This window comes from Camelus bactrianus, chromosome 4 (assembly GCF_048773025.1).
Source record: "Camelus bactrianus isolate YW-2024 breed Bactrian camel chromosome 4, ASM4877302v1, whole genome shotgun sequence".
In the NCBI taxonomy this organism is placed as follows: domain Eukaryota; kingdom Metazoa; phylum Chordata; class Mammalia; order Artiodactyla; family Camelidae; genus Camelus; species Camelus bactrianus.
In genome coordinates, this window is record NC_133542.1 from 68,251,027 (window position 1) to 68,273,162 (window position 22,136).

Sequence of the window (22,136 nt, forward strand, 5' to 3'; positions counted from 1 at the left end):
AAGGTGACTTTACCTGTTTGTTGTGAGATGTGTGACACAGGTCTCGTCCAGAGACTGGAGGACCCCTACTCCCCCGTAGTCCACACGGATGCACGTGTCTCTGCGTCTGGGGCTGTCCAGGTGCCTGCCCAGCCCCGCGCGCGCGCGCGCGCGCTTGTGGGCGGGGCCGAGGGTGGGGTCTCCTAGGCACCGCCCCTCACCGTCAGTGGCGTTGAGGGACAGAGAGCACGCAGATGCCGCCGCGGGACTTGGTCTCCGGAACACCTCGCAGAGGTTGAGCGGATCACAGGCGCCAGGCCAGGCGAAGACGGTGAGGACAGGACAGTGAACGGGGGAGGGGTCAGAGCGGGGAAAGGGGAGCCCTCTGCGCCTGGCCCATCAGCCTAGGAGGGATTCCCCACTGGCCCCTTGCGGAGACCGATCGCTCAGCGGCTGCAAAACTTCGCGTCTCTCTCTTGAATGCCAACGAGTGTTTGGTGAGCAAGGAAGGTGGGAGCCAAGGAGCCTGTGGGGGCAAATAGTGGCAGACGTGAACAGACGGGTGGGGCGGTCAGCAGTTACCGAGCCCATGCTGTGTGCCCTTGCCTAGGCTCTTAAAATTCCCCTCCGACGAGGGGATGGGTGTGGGGCCCTGGTGGACGCAAGTGCTGTTTGAAAGAGGCGAAAGTGACAGTAAATTGATGCTTTTCAGAGTCCAAAAAGTGTAAACCTCCGTGTCCTCCCGTGCTGGGACATGTTTGATTTTCATGCTTACAAGCTTTATCTGGGAGAGAGGAAAGGGTACGAAGTACCATATGTGATGGCTCCAGACTTCTAGGTGGCTGGTGAGACGCAGTGGGGCATTATTTCACTTCCAGTATTTTCTGAGACCCATTTGTGCCTGGCCAGGACTCTTCCTGGCCTCAAGCCCCCTAGGCTGCAAAGAGCAACCCCCAAACCACCTGCGAAGAGGGTCTCCGCAGCTTACTACAGCGCCTGGCGGGGGTGGGCCTGTGGTAAGTGCTGGGTGGACGGAATGACCGCAAGCTTATCTTGTAGGTGGTGCCTCTGAGGGAGTGGGAGGCTGGTCTAGAAAGGCGGACAGCACCGCCAAAGGTCTGGAGAAGGGATGCTGCCTGGGGAAATGCAGCAGCTTGGGGGATCAAGGGAAAAGGTGGCTGCGTGGGGGAATAGTGGGACTGGTGAGGCCGGAGAGCTCAGCAGAGCCTTGAATGCCAGGCTAGAAGCCCAAAGAACACAGAGGAGCCTACAGGGCCCAGAGCTCTCTCCCTCCTGCCCTGGAGGAGAACCTGCATTTTGTTTCCACCCCTCTCTGGCCAGTGGACTGCTGCCCTCCCCTCCCCACTCCCCAGCTCACCAGGGCTACAGTGTTTCCCAGCTGCATCCTGGAAGAGGCTCCTGGAGACCATCCCTTTGTGCAAGTAAATGTCATCCCCACTGGGTGGGCCATCCCTTCTTGGGCTTCCAGCCCAGTGGGGTCTAGGAGCCAAACAAGGGGAAAAATGACAGAGTGGGTAGTAACACAAGGCAGGACACTGAGCTGCTTTCCTGTGCTTTTTTCCTTCCTCAGTCCACGGTGGCCATTCTCGTGATCCTGGCTGTTCCTCGCCTGCTCCTGCTGGATCCAGAATGGCCCTCTGGTGCTACTGCCTCCTGGCCCTCCCGGTACTTGAACTTCTGGGAGGCAGGACTCAAAGCTGCTAGGGTTCCAAGTGGCCAACTCACATCACGAGGTCGAGGCAGAGGTCACACACGCTAAGCCCTTGGCATAGAAATAGAATAAAAACATCCGTTGGGTGCTAGGAAACAGGCTCAGGGCAATGAAGTGATCTGCCCAAGACCACACTCTGGGTGAACCCTGCAGAGCCTGCAGCCTCCACTGCACTCTGCTGGAGCACACAGTAGGCAATCAATAACTGCACAGATGAAGGTAGGAACATGACTCAGACACCAGCTGTCTTCTTCTCTCTCAGATAAGGAGTCTCACTGGGACCCCTCCCAACTCCCCAGGTGAATCAAGGAACCCTTGGGTCACAGGTTGGTATGAGGGATGCCTGAGAGAGGCCCCCCCTTCCTCCAGCTTAGCCACCCCGTGGTCCATGTGCTGCACTGGCCTCAAATGCAAAAGAAAGGAAGAGATGCCATTTTGTTTTGCTTCACCATACCAGGCCCTGGGCTGAAAGTTTCACTCATGTCCATCTCATTCCTGCCACTATACAGATGACAAAACAGGCTCAGCAAGGGGACAAAACTTGCTAGGTCACAGAGCATAGCCATGGTTCATCCATCCCCACATGACTCCAGGCCCTGTGTTCCTGGCCCTGCCCACCCCACTCACGCCGCAAGGGTCGGATGCCCACACACTGCTCTCCCACACGGACCCTCCTTTTGCTCTGCAGCTCCAGTGGCCCCTGGAGAGGTAGTAGAGACTACAGGCGGGGTGTGCAAGTTTCCAGGGCAGCGGCTGAGCTGGTGGCAGGCCCAAGAGTATTGCGAGCAGCGGTTTGGCCACCTAACACAGCAGCACCCAGATGAGGTCTTCGCGCGAAGGCTGCCCGACCCCATCTGGGTGGGCCAAAGACAAGCCCCTCTGCAAAGACCCCCACAGAGGCGTGAGTGTGTTCTGGGGCCTGGGAGGTGAAGGTGTGCGGGGAGAAGTTTTGGTTACCTCGAGATGAGAACCCACCGTGACAGTCCTTGCAGACTGAGCCCAAGAAGAAGCGCATGTCGCATCTCAAATTCCCTTGTCTAGGACTGAGAGTAGAGGGTTGACTCTGAGCACGGGCGCTGGAACCTGCCTTTCTTCCTTCTCGAGGAAGGGAGGCACCTGAAGCCCAGAAGGGGCCCTACAGCTGCGCCACAGGGTCGTCGGAGGCAGGACGGTGTGCGCAGCTGGGGGAACTGAGGTTGCAACCCGCGTGTCCCCGCAGGCGCGCGCACCACGTACGCGCTGATGTTCGGCGAGAGGACCGCGGACAGGGCGGCGCGGCTGCGGACGCCCGTGCCGGCGCTGGGGGCGCTGACGGCGTGCGTGCACGTGCAGTGGGACGCCGCCTCGCCAGACACCGCCGCTCTCTTCTCCCTCGCGGTGCCCGCGCTGGCCAACGCGCTGCAGCTGCGCGCCTTCGCCGAGCCAGGCGGCACCGTGCACGCGGCGCTCGTGGTGCGTGGGCACCACGCGCCCTTCCGCGCTGCCTTCCGCTCGGATGGCCGCTGGCACCACGTGTGCGCCACATGGGAGCAGCTGGGCGGGCGCTGGGCGCTGTTCGCCGACGGGCGGCGGCGCGCCGGGGCGAGGGGGCTGGGTGCGGGCCACCCGCTGCCACCTGGCGGCATCCTCGTGCTGGGCCAGGACCAGGACTCTCTGGGCGGCGGCTTCTCAGCGCGTGACGCTTTCAGCGGCAACCTCACTGACTTCCACCTGTGGGCCCGGGCGCTGAGCCCCACGCAGCTGCACCGGGCACGGGCCTGTGCGCCACCCCCGGGCGGCCTGCTCTTCCGCTGGGACCTGGGCGCCCTGGACATCACGCCCTCACTGCTCCCGCCGGTGCGGGTGCGGCTCCTCTGTCCGGGTACGCGCCGCCTATCCTCCTGCTTGCCAGGCACCGCCCACCTTTTGACTCCACCCCCAGCCCCCTGGCTCCCATCAGTTTCCCTTCCGACTGCTGGACCCAGCCCACCTCTTGCCAACCGAGCCACGCCCAACTCTGGACACATCCTCTCCAGGCCTCCAGTAACTTGGCCTCCTCCCAGTCCCAATGGCCTGAATGGGCTCGCTCCCTGGCCACCTTGCCCTGCCCGGTGCTGGCTTCAGTGCTTCTCCCCCAGGTTCCCAAGTAAGCCCACTAACTCCCAGACCAGGCATCCTGGCGCCCCTTCTGGTGTGCAGGCGCCTTCAAGGCCCTACCCAGCTGTGGGTCAAGGGGACCTATGTGGAGCCAAGATGCGTCCCCGACATACCTCCCACCCTGGCCAGTGCCCTCAGAGGAGTGCCCTGCGTGGGACCCAGGACCCCGCACGGAGGGCTCTTTGCTCTGCCTGCAGCCACTGCCATTCCTCTGCTGCTACCAGACAGGTGCGCCCTATCTGGCTGTGCCTTGGGCTCTGCTGAAGTGGACGCTGGGTGTAGACCAGTGTAGGCTGAAGGGGGAGCAGTTAGCACAGTCCCCCCGGGAATTTAGAATCTTCTTGGACTCTCAAGGCCTCCATGGAGTCTAGATCACAGACAACAGGGCCAAAGGACCTGGGGGTGTGAATCCCAGCTGTGTGACCTCAAGCAGGTGATTTTGCCATTCCGTGCTTCAGTTTCCTCATCTAGGACACCCAAGGCTCCAGACACACAGACATCAATGTATTCTTCCTCCCTCAGCAGCACGGGGTGGATGGGGCACCTCTGGGCAGGGTATTGCCCAGGACTCTGTCTGACATCCACTCCTTTGCAGAGACCTACCGGTGGCTGCAGGATGCCCAGTCATGGCCTGGCCAGGATGTTATCAGCCACATCAATGCCTTAGCCAAGGCCATTGTGGTGAGCCCCCTCCCAGGCGGCTGGAGAGTCTGGCACTCTGGGTGGCCTCCCTGCACCTCAGTGTCAATGGTAAAGGAGACACCCACCTAATGTGTGTGCAGGAAGTAAGGTTGTTCATGCCCCCTATTTTTGAGCCTTTGAGAGCTGGGGACTTGTGACTAGTTAGACCAGCACCCACAAAGAAGAGTGGCAGAAGCCAAGTATGGGGAGTCCTCTTGTGACAGCCAGACCAGCAGTCAGCGGCCCCTCTGCCCACAGCTCCTCCCTGACCCTCTGTCTGAAGCCCACGGAGACCTGTCCCTGGCCGAGGCCTCCAGCTTCCTGAGTATTCTGGAGAGAGTCCTGGCAAAGGAGGCAGCTCCACTGGGACCAGCTGCGCTGCTGGCTGTCGTGCAGTTCCTGAAAAGAGTGACAGCCCTCGGGGCGTGGGAGCCAGAGCCCATGACAGGGCCCTGGGAGCAGCTGGGCCGGGCCGTCCTGTCTGTGGCCAGCCTGGTCCTAGAGGAGCAGCTGGCTGGTGCGTGGCTGTCAGTCAGCAAGGTGAGGTTGGCAGGGCTGGGTGGGGCAGCCATCTGGGCCAACCTTGCCACCAGTTTATGTCACCATGGGTGGGTCAGCACCCACCTCTGGGCTCCATCTCTCCATCCATCAGGAGAAGTTCCTCTTTTGTCTGTTTCATAAGTTGAACTTCCATATACAATTGCTCTTGAACAACAGCTTCTACAGTTAAAAATTAAGAGCCACTAGTCAATAAGGGTGTCCCCATATCCAACAACCCACTGACCACCTTAAGTGGGAGGTCCTCTATGCTGAGTGTTCAGCCTTCTTGTCTACCAAACAGCTACTCTGTGGAACAGAAGAGACAGATGGTGAGGCTGTCGGAAATCTCATCCTGGCAGAAGTGGCTGTAGGCCTGGGAGTGATCAGCCCAGAGAAGGGAGAAAAATGAGTCCTGAACATTGCTGAAAAGCTCTGGTGCTGAAGGGGCAGACATGGTCCCCTGTGACCTCAGAGGACAGAACCAAAACCCAGGCTTAGGGCTAGGGCAGGGATGGCACAACACAGGAGCCTGGTTCTGTGGACTGTTCCCCCGTTCAAGTGGTGCTCCCCATCCTGGGAGGGGTGTAAGCCCGCATTTCACTGAGGATCTGAGGCACCATGGCAGACTGGGGAAAGCTGGACTCTGAACCTCAGTTTTCTTGTCTGGAAAATGGGGATGATCACACCTGCCATGCTTAGACAATGGATGGGAGTAGGTGTTAATCAGGTGACTTGCCCAGCACAGAGTAGGGGTCCCATCAGTGCACGTTCTCCCCTCCCCGCCCTGTGTTCACCCCCTCACATGGTTTTCCTTTTGGAACCTAAAACTAAAGCACTGGCTACAGATTTAACACCAAGTAACACCAAAGAAGGGGGAGGCATGGCCCTGCCTTCAAAGGGTGCTCTGGTTGGCAGATGACCAGCCAGCAGTCCCAGAGCCCTGTGAGGCCCTCAGCTTGACTAGAGGGCGACGTGGTTTAGGAGAGTGTTGGAGCGGTCAGGGAAGACTGGTCAGGCAGGTCCTCAGATGCCAGTCTGAGGAACCAGGACTTGATCCTGGAAGCCCTATGGAGCCACTGAGGCTCTGGAACAGGCAGGCCACTGCACCGATCATTAAGAATGGTGTTAACCCCAGCAGCCAGGGAAGGCAGCAGTGCAGGGGCGTGGAATGTGAGAGAGGGCTAAGATGTGGCCTTCTCCCAGGTGGTTGGAGGACCCATGGCCCTGGTGGCAAGCGTGCAGCGCCTGGCGCCCCTGCTGAGCACTGTGCTGACCTCTGAGCGGCCGCGAATGCACGTCCAGCACCGCCACGCCGGTGAGTCTGCCCCTCACCCATCAGATGTTCCATTCTGTTTCCTGCCTTTGCCCATGCTGTCCCCTTCATCCTGAATGCTCTTTCTCTCTTGACGTCCTAGCAAACTCCTGTGTATCCTTGAGAACCCTGCTTGAGCAACAACACCCCTAGGAAGCCTTCCCCAATTTTAACTCTCTCCTGACAGTCAGTTCCTCCCTCCTCTGTTACCCCAGTGTCTTGAACATATCTTTTGTTGCATTTGTGGTAATGACATAATTCCTCTTGAAGCTCCCTGAGTGCCAGGGCTATTTCTGAGTCATTTCCGCATCTCAGGGCCAGACCCAAGTACACACTCAGTGAATGTTTGTAGATTGAGTGGGGGAGCACTTACGGTGTAACTTCAGGCAAAACTTGGGTCCTTCAGGTGGTTTCTAGTGGCTCATTGATATTCAGGTCCTGCCCCCTAGGGACTCCCCCTTCTCAGTCACCCCCTCCCCTTAGACTTGGAGAAGGCAGATTTACCTGGGGCAAGTTGCTGAACCTCTCTGAGCAGCAATAGTGGCCTCCTAGGTGTGCAGCAGGGAGAGAGGAAGCAGACCCTGCCTGCCACTGGGCCAGCTCAGCAGAAAGAGCTCCCTCTCAGGGCCCAGCCACTCAGCCCCATTTGATCCCAGGCCTGGACGTGTGGCATCTACACTTGAGAGAGGCCAATGCGGAGGGCATCGTGTTCACAATGCCCGGTGGGCATCCAGAGGGGCCGGGCCACATCCGCATCCCCACCGTTGAAGTGAGGCGGCTCCTCCAGAAAGGTGAGAGATGGGGACAGGTCATGGGGGAGTCAGGTGGTGGGGCCCTGCTGAGTCTGGGTCCAGCCTCGGCCCTTACAGTTGCCACCTCCTCATCTTTCAGCACTCTTTCCTCACCCGATGTGAGGTTGTCGCGTAGTCATATTAGTACTTGCCTTGTGGGTTGTTAGGGGGTTAAAAGCACCTACCACGTAGTAGGTGTTCACTTAGCCTCCTCCCTGAACCCCATGCATTTTCCTTTGGTGCCACCCAGCGGTGGAGGATGAGGACAAGGGACAAAGGGCTTTGGAGATGTGGGTTAAGCACATCAGCTATGGCTGGTTGGAATTCTGACTCCACCATTTATTAACTGTGATCTTCGGGAAGCCTCAGTTTCCCTGTCTGTAGGGTGGGCAGAGCATTTCCCTCGGGACCAACCCATGGTGCTTGCTCAGTCACTGGGTGTGTCCGGGGCCCCCTCCTCCTTCATCCAGGCCTCTCTGGAGTCACCGTGATCCACTGCTGGTTCAGCTCCAGTGTCTTCCAGCACACCCAGGGGGCCCCTGGCCAAGAACCCCAGACTCCTGACAGCTCTGAAGAGGCGAGCAGGATGCAGAGGTGGGTAGGCTGATGCGGGCCTGGATCCCCTCCTGAGGAAAGGCCAGGCCTCCATCCCCTCCCAAAGCCCCAGTTCTGGTGGGTGAATCGGCCCTTGGCAGCCCAGAGCCAGACACTCTCACCCCTGACACACACACGAGTTGCTGGGCCTGCCAAAGATGTGCTGGTGGGAAAGCAGCTCAGCTCCTACCAGGGCTCCTGCTTCAGTGCTGAATCTCAGGGAGGGAACAGGAGTTATTCAAGTTACCAGCAAGAATGGAACCCAGGTGCCCTAATTCCCAGCACTGGATTTTTCCTGATGTATCTTTGGACACAGGGGCCCAGATGAGATGTCCCCAGCCATGCATGACTTCTCCCCCCGCTGACAGCTGGTGCCCTTAAAGCTCCCTCTCTCCCAACAGGTTCCTAAGTACCCAGGTGGGGTCAGCCATCATCTCCTCTGAGGTGTGGGATGAGACAGGGGAGGCCAGCACGGCTGTGGCCTTCCACCTGCAACACCAGGTACTCAGTGATGCTTCTGGGAAACAGCCACCTGGTAGTTATCCTGATTTGGTGCCCCCCACATCCCGATATCTGTTCACAGACAACCAAGATCCAAAACTGTTCAAGAAAAATACACATCCACAGGCCATCCCCTTGTCCTCGAGGGAGGAGGAGGGGAAGTAATGCATCACACACTTACGTGACTCGAAAACTGCAAGGAGACGTACAGAGGCTTGCACTGCAGCCTGCTTCATAAGCATAAAAATAACCTTAAAAGAAAAAAAAATAACCTAAATGTCCATCAGTAAGGGGACTACTTAAAAAGCCATGTAGAGTTACACAGGGGAACAGTCAGCTGAGGTTATGCAAGGAATGAGGTGTTTTGTTATAAACTGACATGGAAAGATCCCCAAGATATGTCATTCAATTAATTGTATGTAATACACAAACGCCTTCTCACTTTTGAAACTTCAGAGCATTCCAGGGAAAACGAAAGTCTCTCTTGCTCATAATCACTATTCCTGGACACAGACACACACCCCACAGCTTGTCAGTCTATTGTATATCACTCCAGACTTCTTAAAAATCAATTTGATTGAAGTATCTAAATCTGCGTATGCTGAAGCACCCACCTGAAGTGTATGACTTGATGGGTTTTGACCAGTGTGTATACTCACGCACCACCACCCCCCCATCAACATACAGAACTTGCCCACCTTCCCAAAAGTCTTTTTCATGCCCCTTCCCCAGCAGCCTTCCCAACTCTGACCCAGGAAATCACTGCTCTGCTTTCTGTGACTGTAGATTATGTCTGTCTTTTCTAAAGTTTAGTATAAATGGAATCATAGAGCGTGTGCTGTGGTCTGGCTTCATTTGCTCAGGTGGTGTTTTTGAGAATCTGTATTGTTGTCTGTTTTAATAGTTTGCTCCTTGCTACTGCTGAGTAGAATTCCGTTAGATGGGTAGACCATAATTTGTTTCTCCATTTACTTACTGACGGAGATTTGAGTTGTCTCCAGTTTGGGCTATCATGAATAGATCGACTGTGAACACTCATATAAAGTCTTTTTTGTGGACGTATGATGTCTTTCTGCTGGGTGAAAACCCAAAAGTGGACTTCCTGGGTTGTACGATCAGTGTATGTATACATTAACTTCCTAAGAGACTGTCCAAATGCCTTTTCCAAAGTGGCTGTACCATCTCACATTCCCACCAGCAGTGTGTGAGCGTTCCAGTGTCCCACACCTTTGCTAACATCCTTCACTGCCATTTTTATATTGTCCATTATGATGGTTCTGTATTGTTAGCTCACTGTGGTTCTAAGTTGCAATTCCTTGAAACAAATGATTTTGAGCATTGTTTTTACATTTATTGGGCATTCTTAGATCTTCCTTAATTCCTTTATTCAGTTAATATAGTAAACTGCATTGATTGATTTTCAAATGTGAAACCAACCTTGGATTCCTGAGATAAACCTCACTTGGTTATAGTGTATTATTCTTTGTATATATTGCTGGATTCAATTTGTTAATATTTGTTAAGGATTTCTGTGTTTATGTTCATGAATAATGTGTTCTGTAGTTTTCTTACACGTCTTCCTCTGGTTTTGGTATCAGATTAATGCTAATCTCATATAATGAGTTGGGAAGAAGTCTCTCTGTTTTCCGCAAGAGTTTTGCAGGATTGGTGTTATTTCTTCCTTAAATGTTTGACAGGCCAGTGAAGACCAGTGAAGTCTTTTGGGCATGGTGTTTTCTTTGTGAGAAGATTTAGAAGTATGAGCCCCTTTCTTAAATTGATATAGGGTTATTTAGGGTGTTTTATTTATTCTTGAGATGGTTTTGGTAATTTGTGCCTTTTAAAGAATTTGTTCATTTCATCTAGGTTGTTGAATTTCTAGCCTTAACTTGTTCCTAACATTCACTTATTAGCCATTAACGTCTGCATGGTTTGTAGTGATGTTTGCCTTTTCTTTTTAGATCGCTCTAGCTAGAAGTTTAACAATTTGGTTTATATTTTCAAAGGACTAACTGTTGAGATTGTATTTATATATTAATTATGATTTAAAATACACTAAAATGAAAAATAAATAAAAGTAAGGGATTGCTCATGATGGCAAATTTGGAAAATGCAGAAGAAGGATCAAGAAGACAAACCCTATTATAGTTTCTGTGAACTTTTTCATATATTCCTCTTCAGCCTTTTTCTGGGTACATAACACTATATATATATTTTTTTTTTTTTTTTCCTTTTGCAAAATCAAAGCCCATTCAGCTGAGCCAAGTAAACATCTGTGTTTTTCATTTTCCCTGCAGGTGTTTTCTGCATGGTCTCTGTCACAGATACCCCTTTGCCATCCTGTCCTTTCTCACTTGCTGTTTGATCCTAGATTTGTAGGCCTTGACTGTGGCCAAGTCCAGAACCACCGCCTTCCCAGGGGGTGGTCCAAAATGAACGTGACCTCCTCCCAGTCACGTGTCCACAGTATCTGCAGATTTTTTTAAAATTACGATTAACCCTGCCTAACCCTGTGAAAATCCTCACTTATAATACATTTTGATTCTGGTGACCGTCTCCTGGGGACATATGGCCAGATGTGGGGCTCCTGGATACTAACAGTTTTTGACTTTTGAGTGTACATCTGCGCTGATACTGCTACCAGTGGTGTAACAATCATCCATTTAAAAAGTGAACAGCAGTCTTTCTTTGTGTTCTCAGCATCTAACATAGTACCTGAGACCCAGGAAAAATATTATGAGTGAATGAATACAGGTGATGATTATTCAGCCAACCCAGGAAATAATGTTTCCCAGAGGCATCATCACAGAGTGGTAGAAAGAGTATAGAGTGGATCAAGTCACAACCCAGTCTCAGCTCTCTGCTGTGTGATCGCAAACAGATTAATTCCCCTCTCTGAGGCTGTTTCCTCATCTGAAATTACGTAACTGTCTACCAGGTTGCTATGAAGATCAGTCACAATAAAGGACATGGAAGTATTTTGCAAAACATGAAGTGTCATATTCTAGTGAGGTGACGTTGCCGTTACCCTCCCCAGTCGGGACAAATAGCCCAAGTCCTGGGCTCAGGCTACCTCCCTGCCTGGCCTGGGACTGGTACCACCTGATGTCCCCTTACTGCTTGATGACATCTTCTAAAGTCTATATTGCTGTCATTGATCATTACAAAAGAACAAATCTGTGCATTATAACACATTCAGACTGAGATCTAACTATTGTTAAGTTAACAGCGTGTGTGATTCCAGACCTTTTGTGTAGATGTTTTCACAATTACATAGAACCTTGTTTTTTCCAACTATAAATGCACTCCTACTACATGTAAGGTCATGAATCTTTTTTCTGTACTAAACAATATATGGCAACCTCTTTCCCCGCCAGCAGAGACTAGTATGTGCTTACCAGACAGAGCATCCTAGAGGGAAGAGTTACAGTGATTGAATCACCCCCAAAGGATGGACATTTAGCTCGTTCCCAGGATTTCTATATTAACCACAATGTCGGCATGAACATCTGCTGGCTTCACCTTCCTCCGGCCTCCCTGCTGGTGTTTTGCTCCAGCCCCTGCACCATGACGCATGCTGGGCAACCCCCCGGTCCCTCAAACACACGGAGGCCTGCATGACCCCTGCGTCCTCTGGTCTCTTTCCTGCCCACATGTGCTCACACACCTGCCCACGTGTGCACTCACACACCTGCCCACGTATGCGCTCACACACCTGCCCACATGTGCTCACACGCCTGCCCACGTATGCACTCACACACCTGCCCACGTGCGCTCACACACCTGCCCACGTGTGCGCTCACACACCTGCCCACGTGCGCTCACACACCTGCCCACGTGCGCTCACACACCTGCCCTGTCCCTGCTGGCTGCCCTTAGGCTTTCCCTCAGAAGCTGGTGGAGCCTGTCTGTGCTTTCTGGAACTTCAGCATCAGGTGAGTTTCCATTTCCAAGTTCTTTAAATAAGGCACTTAAAAAAAAAATCCATTCTGCTTGAGGATGAGGTAGGACTGAAGTGTGTCTTGGGCCTCTACCACCAACCTCCTTGTGGGGGTGGCTCCAGGCCCTACTCAGCTGGGGACAAGCTGAGGCAGGAGAGCTGTTACCCAGGAGGTAGTGAGCTCCCTGTCATTGGAGGTATGCGAACCTACGCTGTGGGGTATGTAGAAAGGGACTCATCTGTCGAATGGGTGTTAGAGTTGATGTATCCAAGATCAGGGAATGAACATCAATTACTGTTGTTCCGTAATTAACGCAGTTAATCAGTGGTAATCACTGGTATCAGCCCCATCCTCCTACCCTCCTGAGAATGGTGAGTACATTTTACAGATGGGGAACTGAGACCCAGCAGGGGCAGTGACTTGCCCAAGGTCACATACCTGGTTAGAGGCAGGGCACAGAGGGACCCCAGGCTTTGAGGAGACGCTTTTCCGTACTTGCCGCCTCCCCACCTCCACCCCCACGTTCAGCCCTTCTCAAGAGCCCCCTGTTCCGTACTCACCCCAAGCCCAGACTCGGGGGGCTCCTGGGCCACCACTGGCTGCTCCGTGACTGCCCTGTATCAGGACTCGACCGCCTGCTTCTGCAACCACAGCACCAACTTTGCCGTCCTGTTGCAGGTATACGACGTCCAGGTGAGTGCTGGGGAGGGGCGGGAGAGCAGGGAAAGGTGAGGTCAGAACTAAATTTTAAAGGATAAACAGGAGCAGAAAGGCATTCCAAGCAGAGGGCCAGACTGAGCGAGGCAAGGAGGCTAGAAAAAGCAGACATGTTACAATCTGCACCTGCGATGTGTCTGGGCTTCCAGTGCGAGGACCAGGATGGAGGTGGGTGGGGGGCAAGGTGGACACGGCTCAGACCACGCAGGCCTGGAATGCCGGGCTCACGTGCTTGGATCTCCGGCCTGTTGCAGAGAGCAGGTGTGGAGGAGTGTGAAGAAGGCGTCAGATTTGCCACGAGGGAGCCCGCTGGTGCAGGGAGTGAGGCTGGGGTGGGGTGGGGGGTTTTGGGCCTGGCCTAGGAGAGCGGAGAGGGAGACCAGGGAGAAGTGGGGAGACTGGGAGACTGGGCTGAGGAGGGAGTGGCCTGGGCCACTGGGGGATGAGGGACTCACCTCTGAGGAGGCACAGGTGGGCCACGGCTTTGGGTGGGTCCCATGTGTGGGGAGCTGTGAGGGCTGGGTCTGTCTGGTGGACAGGGTGGGCGGGGTCTCAGCCGGAGATGAAGAGCCCGTAGGTAAAGCCATGGCCGAGATGAGATCAGAAGTAAAAGGAGATGTGACCAAAACAGGCCCCTGACAGGCACCATCATTTACAGATTTGGGGGGGGAAAGCCAAATTCCAGGAGGGGGCCTAGAGAGGTGTGCTCGCTGGAGCCAGCCAGGGACTCTTAAGTGGTCACTTGCCAAGAGATTGAGCAAGACAGGGTCCAAGCCCAGGATGCTGGGGTCACTCGGCGTGTTGGGGAACACACTAGAGAAACAAGCTACCTAACACGTTTTTCCTGTGAAAACAGAGCATGGACATTTGGCACACCATGAATAATCCGTGCCAGCCCCATATATCCCCTCAGTGTTGCTGTCACAAGCCATCGCCTCCCCGTGGGTGTCAGTCACTTCCAATCTAGTGCTCTTAGTGGCTGTGGAATCAGTGAAACCTGGGTCCCAGTTTAGGGACAACTAGCAGGAGAGGACGTGCAAATGCTCCCTTATTAAGTGCCTACTGTGTGCAGGCCTCGTCCCTCTGGCAGAAGAGGAGGCAGCGTGGGGAGCCTAGGAGTAGCCGGGCGGGGGCAGGTGAGGCCTGGGCTCATCAGGTCAGTGTGATGAGGCTACTGTACTCCGGGGTCTCTGTCCCTCCACAGAGGGGCCCCGAGGAGGAGTCACTGCTGAGGACGCTCTCATTCGTGGGCTGTGGTGTGTCCTTCTGTGCCCTCGCCACCACCTTCTTGCTCCTCCTGGTGGCCGGGTGAGGCAGGCTCTTGAGTAGCCCGTTCACCAGGATGCGGGTGGGGCTGGGGCTGACAGAGGGTGGGGGCTGGTGGTGGTTTCCTGGTTAACCACCTCCTCTGCCTGTTCAGGGTCCCCAAGTCAGAGCGAGCCACCATCCACAAGAACCTTACCTTCTCCTTGGCCGCTGCCGAGGGCGTCCTCATGGCCAGCGAGTGGGCAGAGGCCAGCGAGGTGGGCGGCCAGCAGGTGGGCTTGTGCGCTCAGGGGGCCTGGGAAAGCGCCTTCAGCCTTTTGTGGGTTGCTGCCCACATCTTCACTTGGCTCCATTTCTGGGGAGGAGCGAGGCCCTGAGGCGAAAGGCCCTGAACAGTGGAGCTGGGCCCAGGGCGCTGCCTGGCAACCTTTCCCACTCATACTGCTTTGGGTTGACAATGCCAGGGGTGGGCAGGGGACCCTGGGTGGGCTGCACCCATGACTGGCCTCGGTGGGGGTCCCCCACCCTCCCACACAGGTGGCATGTGTGGCCATCACTGCGGTGATGCACCTGCTCTTCTTGGCCGCCTTCTCCTGGATGCTGGTGGAGGGGCTGCTGCTGTGGAGCAAGGTGGTGGCGGTGAGCATGCGCCCGGGCCCCAGGCTGACGCTGTACTACGCCACAGGCTGGGGTGAGGCCCTCAGCTCCCCATTTTTGCTCTGTTCTCCTCAACTCTGCTGTGTCCAACACCGACTACCCCACACCCAATGCCGCCTAACACAGCCCAACACCCACCTCTGCCAGCTCCCTAATCCGCGACCAGCGAACTCCCAGGCAAATGGCCAGTTTCCACCTCTGTTGATTCCCAACTCTAAGGCCTCAACTCAGTCTCAGCTCCTCCAACTACTCAGGGCTCTAGTGCCACCCCAAAAGTATCAGGCCCACCCAATCCTACTCCCCAGATCTCCAAATGTTGCCTCTACGCCTGCTCCTGGGACAGCTGGGGGCTGCAGCCCTGGGCGGGGGCTGGGTCCCAGAGAGGACAGGATCGGTGGCATGGTCCTGAGGTCACTTCCTCTTCCCCTAGGCGTGCCCGTGGCCATCGTGGCCATCACCTTGGCCATGTGTCCCCATGACTACGTGGCCACGGGGCACTGCTGGCTCAATGTGCGTACAGACACCATCTGGGCATTTGTGGGGCCCGTGCTCTTCGTGCTGACTGTGAGCGGGGAGGCCTGGTGGCCCTGCAGGGGAGGGACATGTCGGGGGAGGGGGACCCTTTCGCCCACTGACACCAGGTCTCCAGGCCAACACCTGCATCCTGGTCCGCGTGGTGATGGTCACTGTGTCCAGCGCCCGCCGTCGGGCCCGCATGCTGAGCCCACAGCCCTGCTTGCAGCAGCAGATCAGGATCCAGATGTGGTGAGGCCGCAGCTTGGGGGAGCAGGGGGAAACGGGGGAGCCAGATGTGAGACTTGCTGGGCATGAGCAGGTGTGAGTCCTGGCCGGGTATGTGTGTGGGTGCTCATGGGTGCAAGGCTGCAGGTGAGCCTGTGTGCAGTGTCTCCCTGCTGTGGGTGCCCGCAGGCTCATGCATGTGGCGCGTGGAAGCGTGTGCCCATGCGTGTTGTCTGTGGGGATGGTGATCAAGCCTGTGTGTATGAGGGGTGTTTAGACACCTGCCACTGTCCTGGGGACTCACCATCTGCAGAAGGCACTGATGGCACATAGGGACAAGGTAGGGGAGCCCCCAGATCAGGCAGGCCCATAAGTTGAGGTTCAGGGTGAGGATCTAAGTCTCTGCTCAGAACCCCCATCACTCTCCAGGGCCATATCCTGCTGGAGGGGGCACCCCCTGGCCTTCCTTTGCCCTGCCCATCCTCTGCCAGGGGCAAGGCAGCCCAAGCCAGTAGGGCCCTGAAAAGCCAGGCAGCCCCAGGGGCCCCTGAGGAAAGGGAAGAGGAAGCCCTTCCAGACTCCATGTCACCTGGACCCCCTGTCCAGGCCTCAGCCCTCCCTCTGGGTAACTGCCTCCCTTTTCTTTTGAGTCAGGTGTGGGCCTGGGACCTGTCTCCCCAGTGTCCCTACCCCTAGGTCATGACAACCTGAGTCACTGAGAAGAGGCTGCCAAGTCTAGCCAAAGGTTCCAGCTACACCTATGTCCTGAGAAGCAGTCCCTGGTCTGCAGCTCTGGACCCTCTCCAGGCGCTTTCCAGATGCTTCCTCCCCAGAACCCTGTGGGGAGTCCCCTGGCCGCCCTCAGCCCTGCTTGCCCTGCTTGCCCTGCCTGCTGTCCCGCAGGGCCACAGTGAAGCCGGTGTTGGTCCTGCTGCCTGTCCTGGGCCTGACCTGGCTGGTCGGCGTGCTGGTGCACCTCAGCCCTGCCTGGGCCTACGCCGCCGTGGGCCTCAATTCCTTCCAGGTACCCTGGGCCCCGGGCCATGTGGGACCAGGGCTCTGGCATGCACTGGAGCTCAGAGGGCGTGGCTGGTTTGTCAGGGGACTGGGGAAGGAGTGTCCTCTTTGTCACGGGAGGCACCAACAGCAAAGGGGAAGCGTGTCAAGGTGGGCGAGGGGCAAAGGGGAGAATGGGAACAAAACCTTGACTCAAAGAACAGTACATCGGGCAGAATTCTGTAGCCCATTTGACAGCTGGGGAAGCTGAGGCCCAGAAAGGGGATGGATTGATAGGATGCCTTGCACCCTGACACTCCAGGGTGCGACAGAAGTTCCAGAACCCAGGCTGTGCTAGAGCCCCGTCAAGCCTCGACAGGAAGCTGAGGTTGGGGCGTGGCGCACCGGGGACCTCTGCCCTTGGGGTCTGTGGGTGGCCTACCGCAAGGCAGCATGAGCTGTTCCATTGTCGAGGACAGCAGTTTAGAAAAGGTTTTGGTTGGGAGGACATGATCCACATAAATGAAGCAGTAACGGTAGGACTTCAGGAACCTTCCTGTGTGCTTTCGGGTCCTGCGTCCTGTCCCCAGAGATGGGTCAGACTAGGTCCCTGTCCTCAGGGAGTTTGCAGATCTATGGGGGACCTGGGCCTGGACACAGACAGCCACAGCCTGGGGGCTGAGTGCTCAGAGGGAGGTGGGTACAAGGAGGGCCCTCCCTGCCCTGCCACGTTATCTGCACCCACTCCTCCCAGCTCTGCCCAGCCCAGGTCACTCTCAGGGCTGAGAAGTGGGATGGTCCAGGGATGGCCAAAGTCAAGCTTAGGAAATCAACTGCAAACTTTGTCCAGGGTCCATGTGCCCCTAGAACTGGGCCTCCTGGGGACCTCCTATCCTTTCCTCAGAGAAGGAGTGCTGAGGATCCCTGGGGACTCTGAGCCCTGGACCAGGATTACATTTCTTAATAGGCCTTACAAATGGGGAAATTAAGACACCATAAAGTCACTTGCCCAAAGCCTCACAGTAGGAAGGAGCGGTGCTGGGGCCGGAGTCCAAGCCTGGGTTCTCAGCTATTGGAATATTCAGCTTTGACCGCAGATAGGCCTGGCTTGTTCCTGGAAGAGCTGCCGAGGCTGAGGGTGGGAATGCGGAGCCGGGGTCGCAAGGGGCGCCTGCACCTAGCACCCAGTTAGTCATTCATGCATGCAATATTTGTTGAATGCCCACTAGGGGCCAGGCATTGTTCCAGATGCTAGGAACACAGCATCAAAGGAGGCTGCACAATGCCCTGTTTTTGTGGAGCTGACATGTGGGAGCGAGGCAGACATGCCGCAGACCAGAGAGTGAAGTGTTAAGGGAGGGATGAGGCAGGGAGTGGGGAGGGGTGCCGAGGGCTTTGGTCTCCAGGGTCCTGGTCCATGGTATCGTCTCCCCCTGGGCCTTGGGGATGCAGCACTTCTGCCAGGCAGCTGTGGGAATGGAGAGAGGAAAGAACTGGGAGAGAGGGGACAGCTGGGGGAAGATGGAGGTGGTGCCCGGAGAGGGGCCTGGAGAATGAAGGAAAACTGGGCTTCCAACGCTCTTCTCAAAGCAGCACATCTCCTAGAGACCTGGGGGGGGCCTGAGCAGTTGGGGACAGAGATGGACACAGAGAAGCCCTTCTTCCAAGCCCCACTTTCCCAGAGCTCCATGGGCTGGAATCCAGCTCAGCCCACTTAGCAGAAAGACCCTGCCTAGGTCTCTCCACCCTGCCAGAGTGGCAAGGGAAGCAGCATCCCGTTGCCATGGCAACTACTCCAGCTCCATCCCTGCCAGGGGCCCTCAGGTGAGCAGAGCTGCAGCCACAGAGTCAGAGCCACCATCACCGCCCTTTCTCCCTCCCTCTCATCCTTTCCTCTCTCAGTGTCTCGTTTCTTCGTCTCTGTCTCTGAATTTTCCCTGAGATTCTTTCTCTGCCTCTCAGGCTCTGGCTCTGTCACAGTCCCCGCTCCCTGTCCCCTTCTCCTCTAGCATGGACCCACCTGCTCTTCCTGGGCTTCTCTCTACCTCTCCCCTTCTGTTGAGCTCAGACCCCCTGCCTCTTGGTCTCTTACCCTGCCTCTCCCTCTCTCTGAGTGTGACCTCTCTTGCCCACTCACAGCCAACCTCAGACCTTCAGATCTGGTGAAAGGAGGGGAGAGGATGTCTTCGGGGTGGGGGGAGGTCAGAAGGCATGAGACCTGGGCCCACTCTGATGTTCCTATGACTGTCAGGTCCTGTGACTGTCGGGCGGGTCCTCTGGGTCCCTCCCCAACACTCCCCTCTCCAATCCTGGCCTCTTCTCTCTCTTCCATCAAACCTGCCATCTCCCTGTGCCTCTCTCTCTCCCTGCCCCACCTCCAGCCCCATCCTTCACTCCCTCTGTCTTGGGCATAAGCTGGGCACTGCCAGCCCAAGGTGACCAGGGAGCAGGCCTGGGGCTGGAGGGACTGAAATCCCCCCAAGCTCATTCACTCTTGGGGGTGATTTGTTTCTGTCTGGCCCCCTGTGCCAGGATTTGTGGTGGAAGAGCCTCACTTACCCTGCCCGAGGGTCTTGTTGGGAGGCCTGGATAAGTTGAAACAGGCCTCAGTTTCTACATCTGTATAAAGACGGTCATATTCTCCACCTCATGGGATCGTTGTGGGTTCTGTTGAGATATTGGCAAAGGGTAAAGCATAAAACCTGGCACACGTCAGGAGCGCAGAGAGCTAATTTGTTTCATTCGGTCATTCAGCGTGTACTTACTTTCCCAGCACCTCCCCTGTGCCCGTGCTGGGCTGCAGACTGGAGAGTGTAGCGGAGCAACAGGATCAAAGAATCCACCCTTGGAGGTCTCAGCCTGAGGGACCAAAGCCACACAACCCCAGTATGGCTGACAGACCAAGGGACAGTCGGGGCAGTATGCAGAGGCAGAATGGGTACTTCCTGGAGGCAGTGGTTCTCAGCTAATACCTGAAAACTGCATGGAGAGAGGGGAAAGTCAGGGGAGCATAGGGGATCAGTGGACAGAGAAATAGGTAGGGGGAGCTGGTGAGAAACAGGACAGGAGGGGACATGGGAGCCAGACTGTGCAGGGTCCCCAGAGCTGTTGTAATGAGCTCAGTCTTCATCCCAGGAGTACTAGGGAGCCGTGAAGGACGTTAGGCAGGTGCTGGTATGACTAGGTCAGAGTTTGGAAAGATGTATTTGTTTAGGTGTGAGGAGTGGGTAAAAGGAGACAGGATGGGGGTGGCTTGTGGGGGCTGCAGAGGGAGCACAGGCTGGGTGGGGGCGGCTAGGAGGCACCAAGTTCTGTCTTAGGGGCTGGGTTGGGGCTGGTATCAACCCAGTTGGTGCCTGGGAACCAGGGGGAGCAGTCAGGCTCTGGGGCTCCAGATCTCAGCCCTGGGAAGCTGGAAGGCCTCAAGGAACCCCATGTACCCCCAGCTGTGCCCTTCAATCTGAGCCTCAGTGGGGGACTGTTGTCTTTTGCAATGGAGTGGAGTCTAAGGAAGTCCTAGGCTCCAGAGCCCACCTGCTGGGCCACACTTCAGCCTAGAACTTCATGCTCTGTCCCTTACCCCGGGCCCTAGGGTCCCCCTCCATCAAGTGGGGAGAATGAATCCACCCCCCCCCACCATGGAGCTGCTGTGAGGGTCAAGGGCCACTCCAAGTGTGTTGGTGCTTTGAGGTGGCCAGGCCCCCGTGTCCTCACGTGTGTGGGGAGGAGGAGCCAGCTACAACTCAGCCCCTGTGCTGAGTCCTTCACCCACAGCAGGAGGCAAGTCCTGGCCTCATCCCCACTTTCCAGATAGAGGCTCAGAGAGGCACTCAGTTAGAGGCACAGTCAGAATGCAATCACAGTCTGCTGTCCCTGGACCTGATTTAGCCTTGGAGCCTCAGAAGGTGTCCCCTCTCCCAGTCCCCACCGTTGCAGCGTGGAGAGGCTATGAGGATGGGGCAGATCTGGGGCGGGGGGCACGGAGGGATAGAAGGCAGAGGGGCTGCCGGTAGCCAGAGACTGAAGGCATGCGGTCCAGAGGGGCAAGGCCCCTCCTGGTTCTCTCTGCCCTGGAATGCCACAACTGCCCCCTTCCCATTGCGGGTTGGGGGACAGGGCAGAGTCCATCAGCCTGTGTTTCTGAATGTCTCTGAGCGTGCCTCTGCTGCAGCGCAGCAGACCAGGCAGTTGGGGGTAAGGGGGTGGGGCTTCCAGGCAAACACCCAGCCTCACACTGGTCTGTCCTCAGGGGCCGTACATCTTCCTGGTCTATGCCGCCTACAACGGGGAGGTAAGTCAGGGGACACCAGCTGCTGGGGGGTGGGATGGAGGTGGGGGCGGGCAGGGCTTACTTGCAGGGAGCTCTGGGGCCAGTGGGGGTTGGGGGAGGGTCCCAGGCCTGACCTCAACCCCACCCCCCAGGTCCGGAGTGCCCTGCAGAGGATGACTGAGAAGAAGGCAGCAGAGACATTCATGGTGGGTAGGCACGGGGGCCAAGGAGTGGGAGGTACCACCCATGGTGGGGTCCCAGTGCCAATGGCCTTTCCTGTCAGGCTCGCTCCAGTCCAGCGGTCCCAGGATTCCACCCTAGGCCCTCAGGTCCCTGGGAGGTGGCCCAGGACAACCCTGTAGTCTTGGCTTCACCCGGAAGACACCTGGCTCTTAGAGGTAAGGCCGCACTGCCCTCCAGTCCGAGCGCCACCTGGTGACATAGTCTCCTCAGCACTAAGAAGGCAATGGTAGGTCCTGTTAGCCCATCTGAAAGACAAGGAGACTGAGGCCTGGAGAATTCTGCAATGGGGGAATGGCTTAGAAAAGGCTCCTTTCCTACCACCATCACCAGGGAACAGGGGCCCCTGGTGCCCATCCCAGAGGCCAGGCTTGCCCAGGGTCACCCTCCCTGGGTCTCGGTGCAGAGGGGTTTGGGGGGCTCCTGAGGCAGGTAGGTGGGTGAGGTTCCAGGCCCCGCAATAGGACATGAGTTGAATAATTTCAAGGTCAGGCTAGGAATTCAAATCCCAGCTCCTACTTCACCTGCTGTGTGCCCTTGGGCAAGTTACCCTGCCTTTCTGGGCCCTAGTTTCTTCATCAATGATCTATCAGGTAAACTTTGAGTAGGTTCTTACGGCCTTTGGTAATAAGATCCCTGTCCAGGGTAGGGGAGTGGAGAGAGATCTTCCTGCCTCAGCCTCCTACAAGTTCACCACTCAAGTCTTTTTCCCCCACTAGGGACCCATGGCCCCAGAATTCCCACAAGCTTCTCCTCCATCGCAGATCCTGAGAGACCGGTGAGCCTGGGATGGGGTGGCATGGCTCTGCCAAGGGGCTAGCAAGCATGACGGGCAGGGTTGGGGAAACCACAGGGACTAGGGTGGGGCTGGGGTGGGGGCTTCCCCTGGGGATCCAGGGGGCCCCCATCGTCAGTTACCAGGTTGAAGGGCTCTGGGAGCAGCTGGGATGTGCTAACTGCTTGCTGGCAGAACCTGAATGCCAAGGCCACTGGGGGTGGAGGAGTCGTCACCAAGGTAGCTGAGGGCCCCTAGGGCAAGGGG

At 56.3% G+C, this 22,136-nt stretch overlaps 1 protein-coding gene across 1 annotated transcript; it reads left to right on the forward strand.

Annotated features, from left to right (window-relative positions):
- Nucleotides 1–219: 219 nt before the first annotated feature.
- Nucleotides 220–21,876, forward strand: ADGRD2 (adhesion G protein-coupled receptor D2). The gene is made up of 25 exons (XM_074363180.1): nt 220–310; nt 1,571–1,665; nt 1,974–2,037; nt 2,400–2,612; nt 2,931–3,572; nt 3,977–4,075; nt 4,443–4,528; nt 4,787–5,068; nt 6,272–6,383; nt 7,037–7,171; nt 7,642–7,765; nt 8,167–8,300; nt 12,388–12,393; nt 12,779–12,900; nt 14,129–14,232; nt 14,345–14,447; nt 14,728–14,881; nt 15,278–15,411; nt 15,497–15,612; nt 16,492–16,612; nt 20,834–20,875; nt 21,007–21,060; nt 21,138–21,252; nt 21,665–21,687; nt 21,814–21,876. The coding sequence occupies exons 2-25, from the start codon at nt 1,630–1,632 to the stop codon at nt 21,874–21,876; spliced, it is 3,084 nt and encodes a 1,027-aa protein (XP_074219281.1). The 5' UTR covers nt 220–310; nt 1,571–1,629.
- Nucleotides 21,877–22,136: the final 260 nt, after the last annotated feature.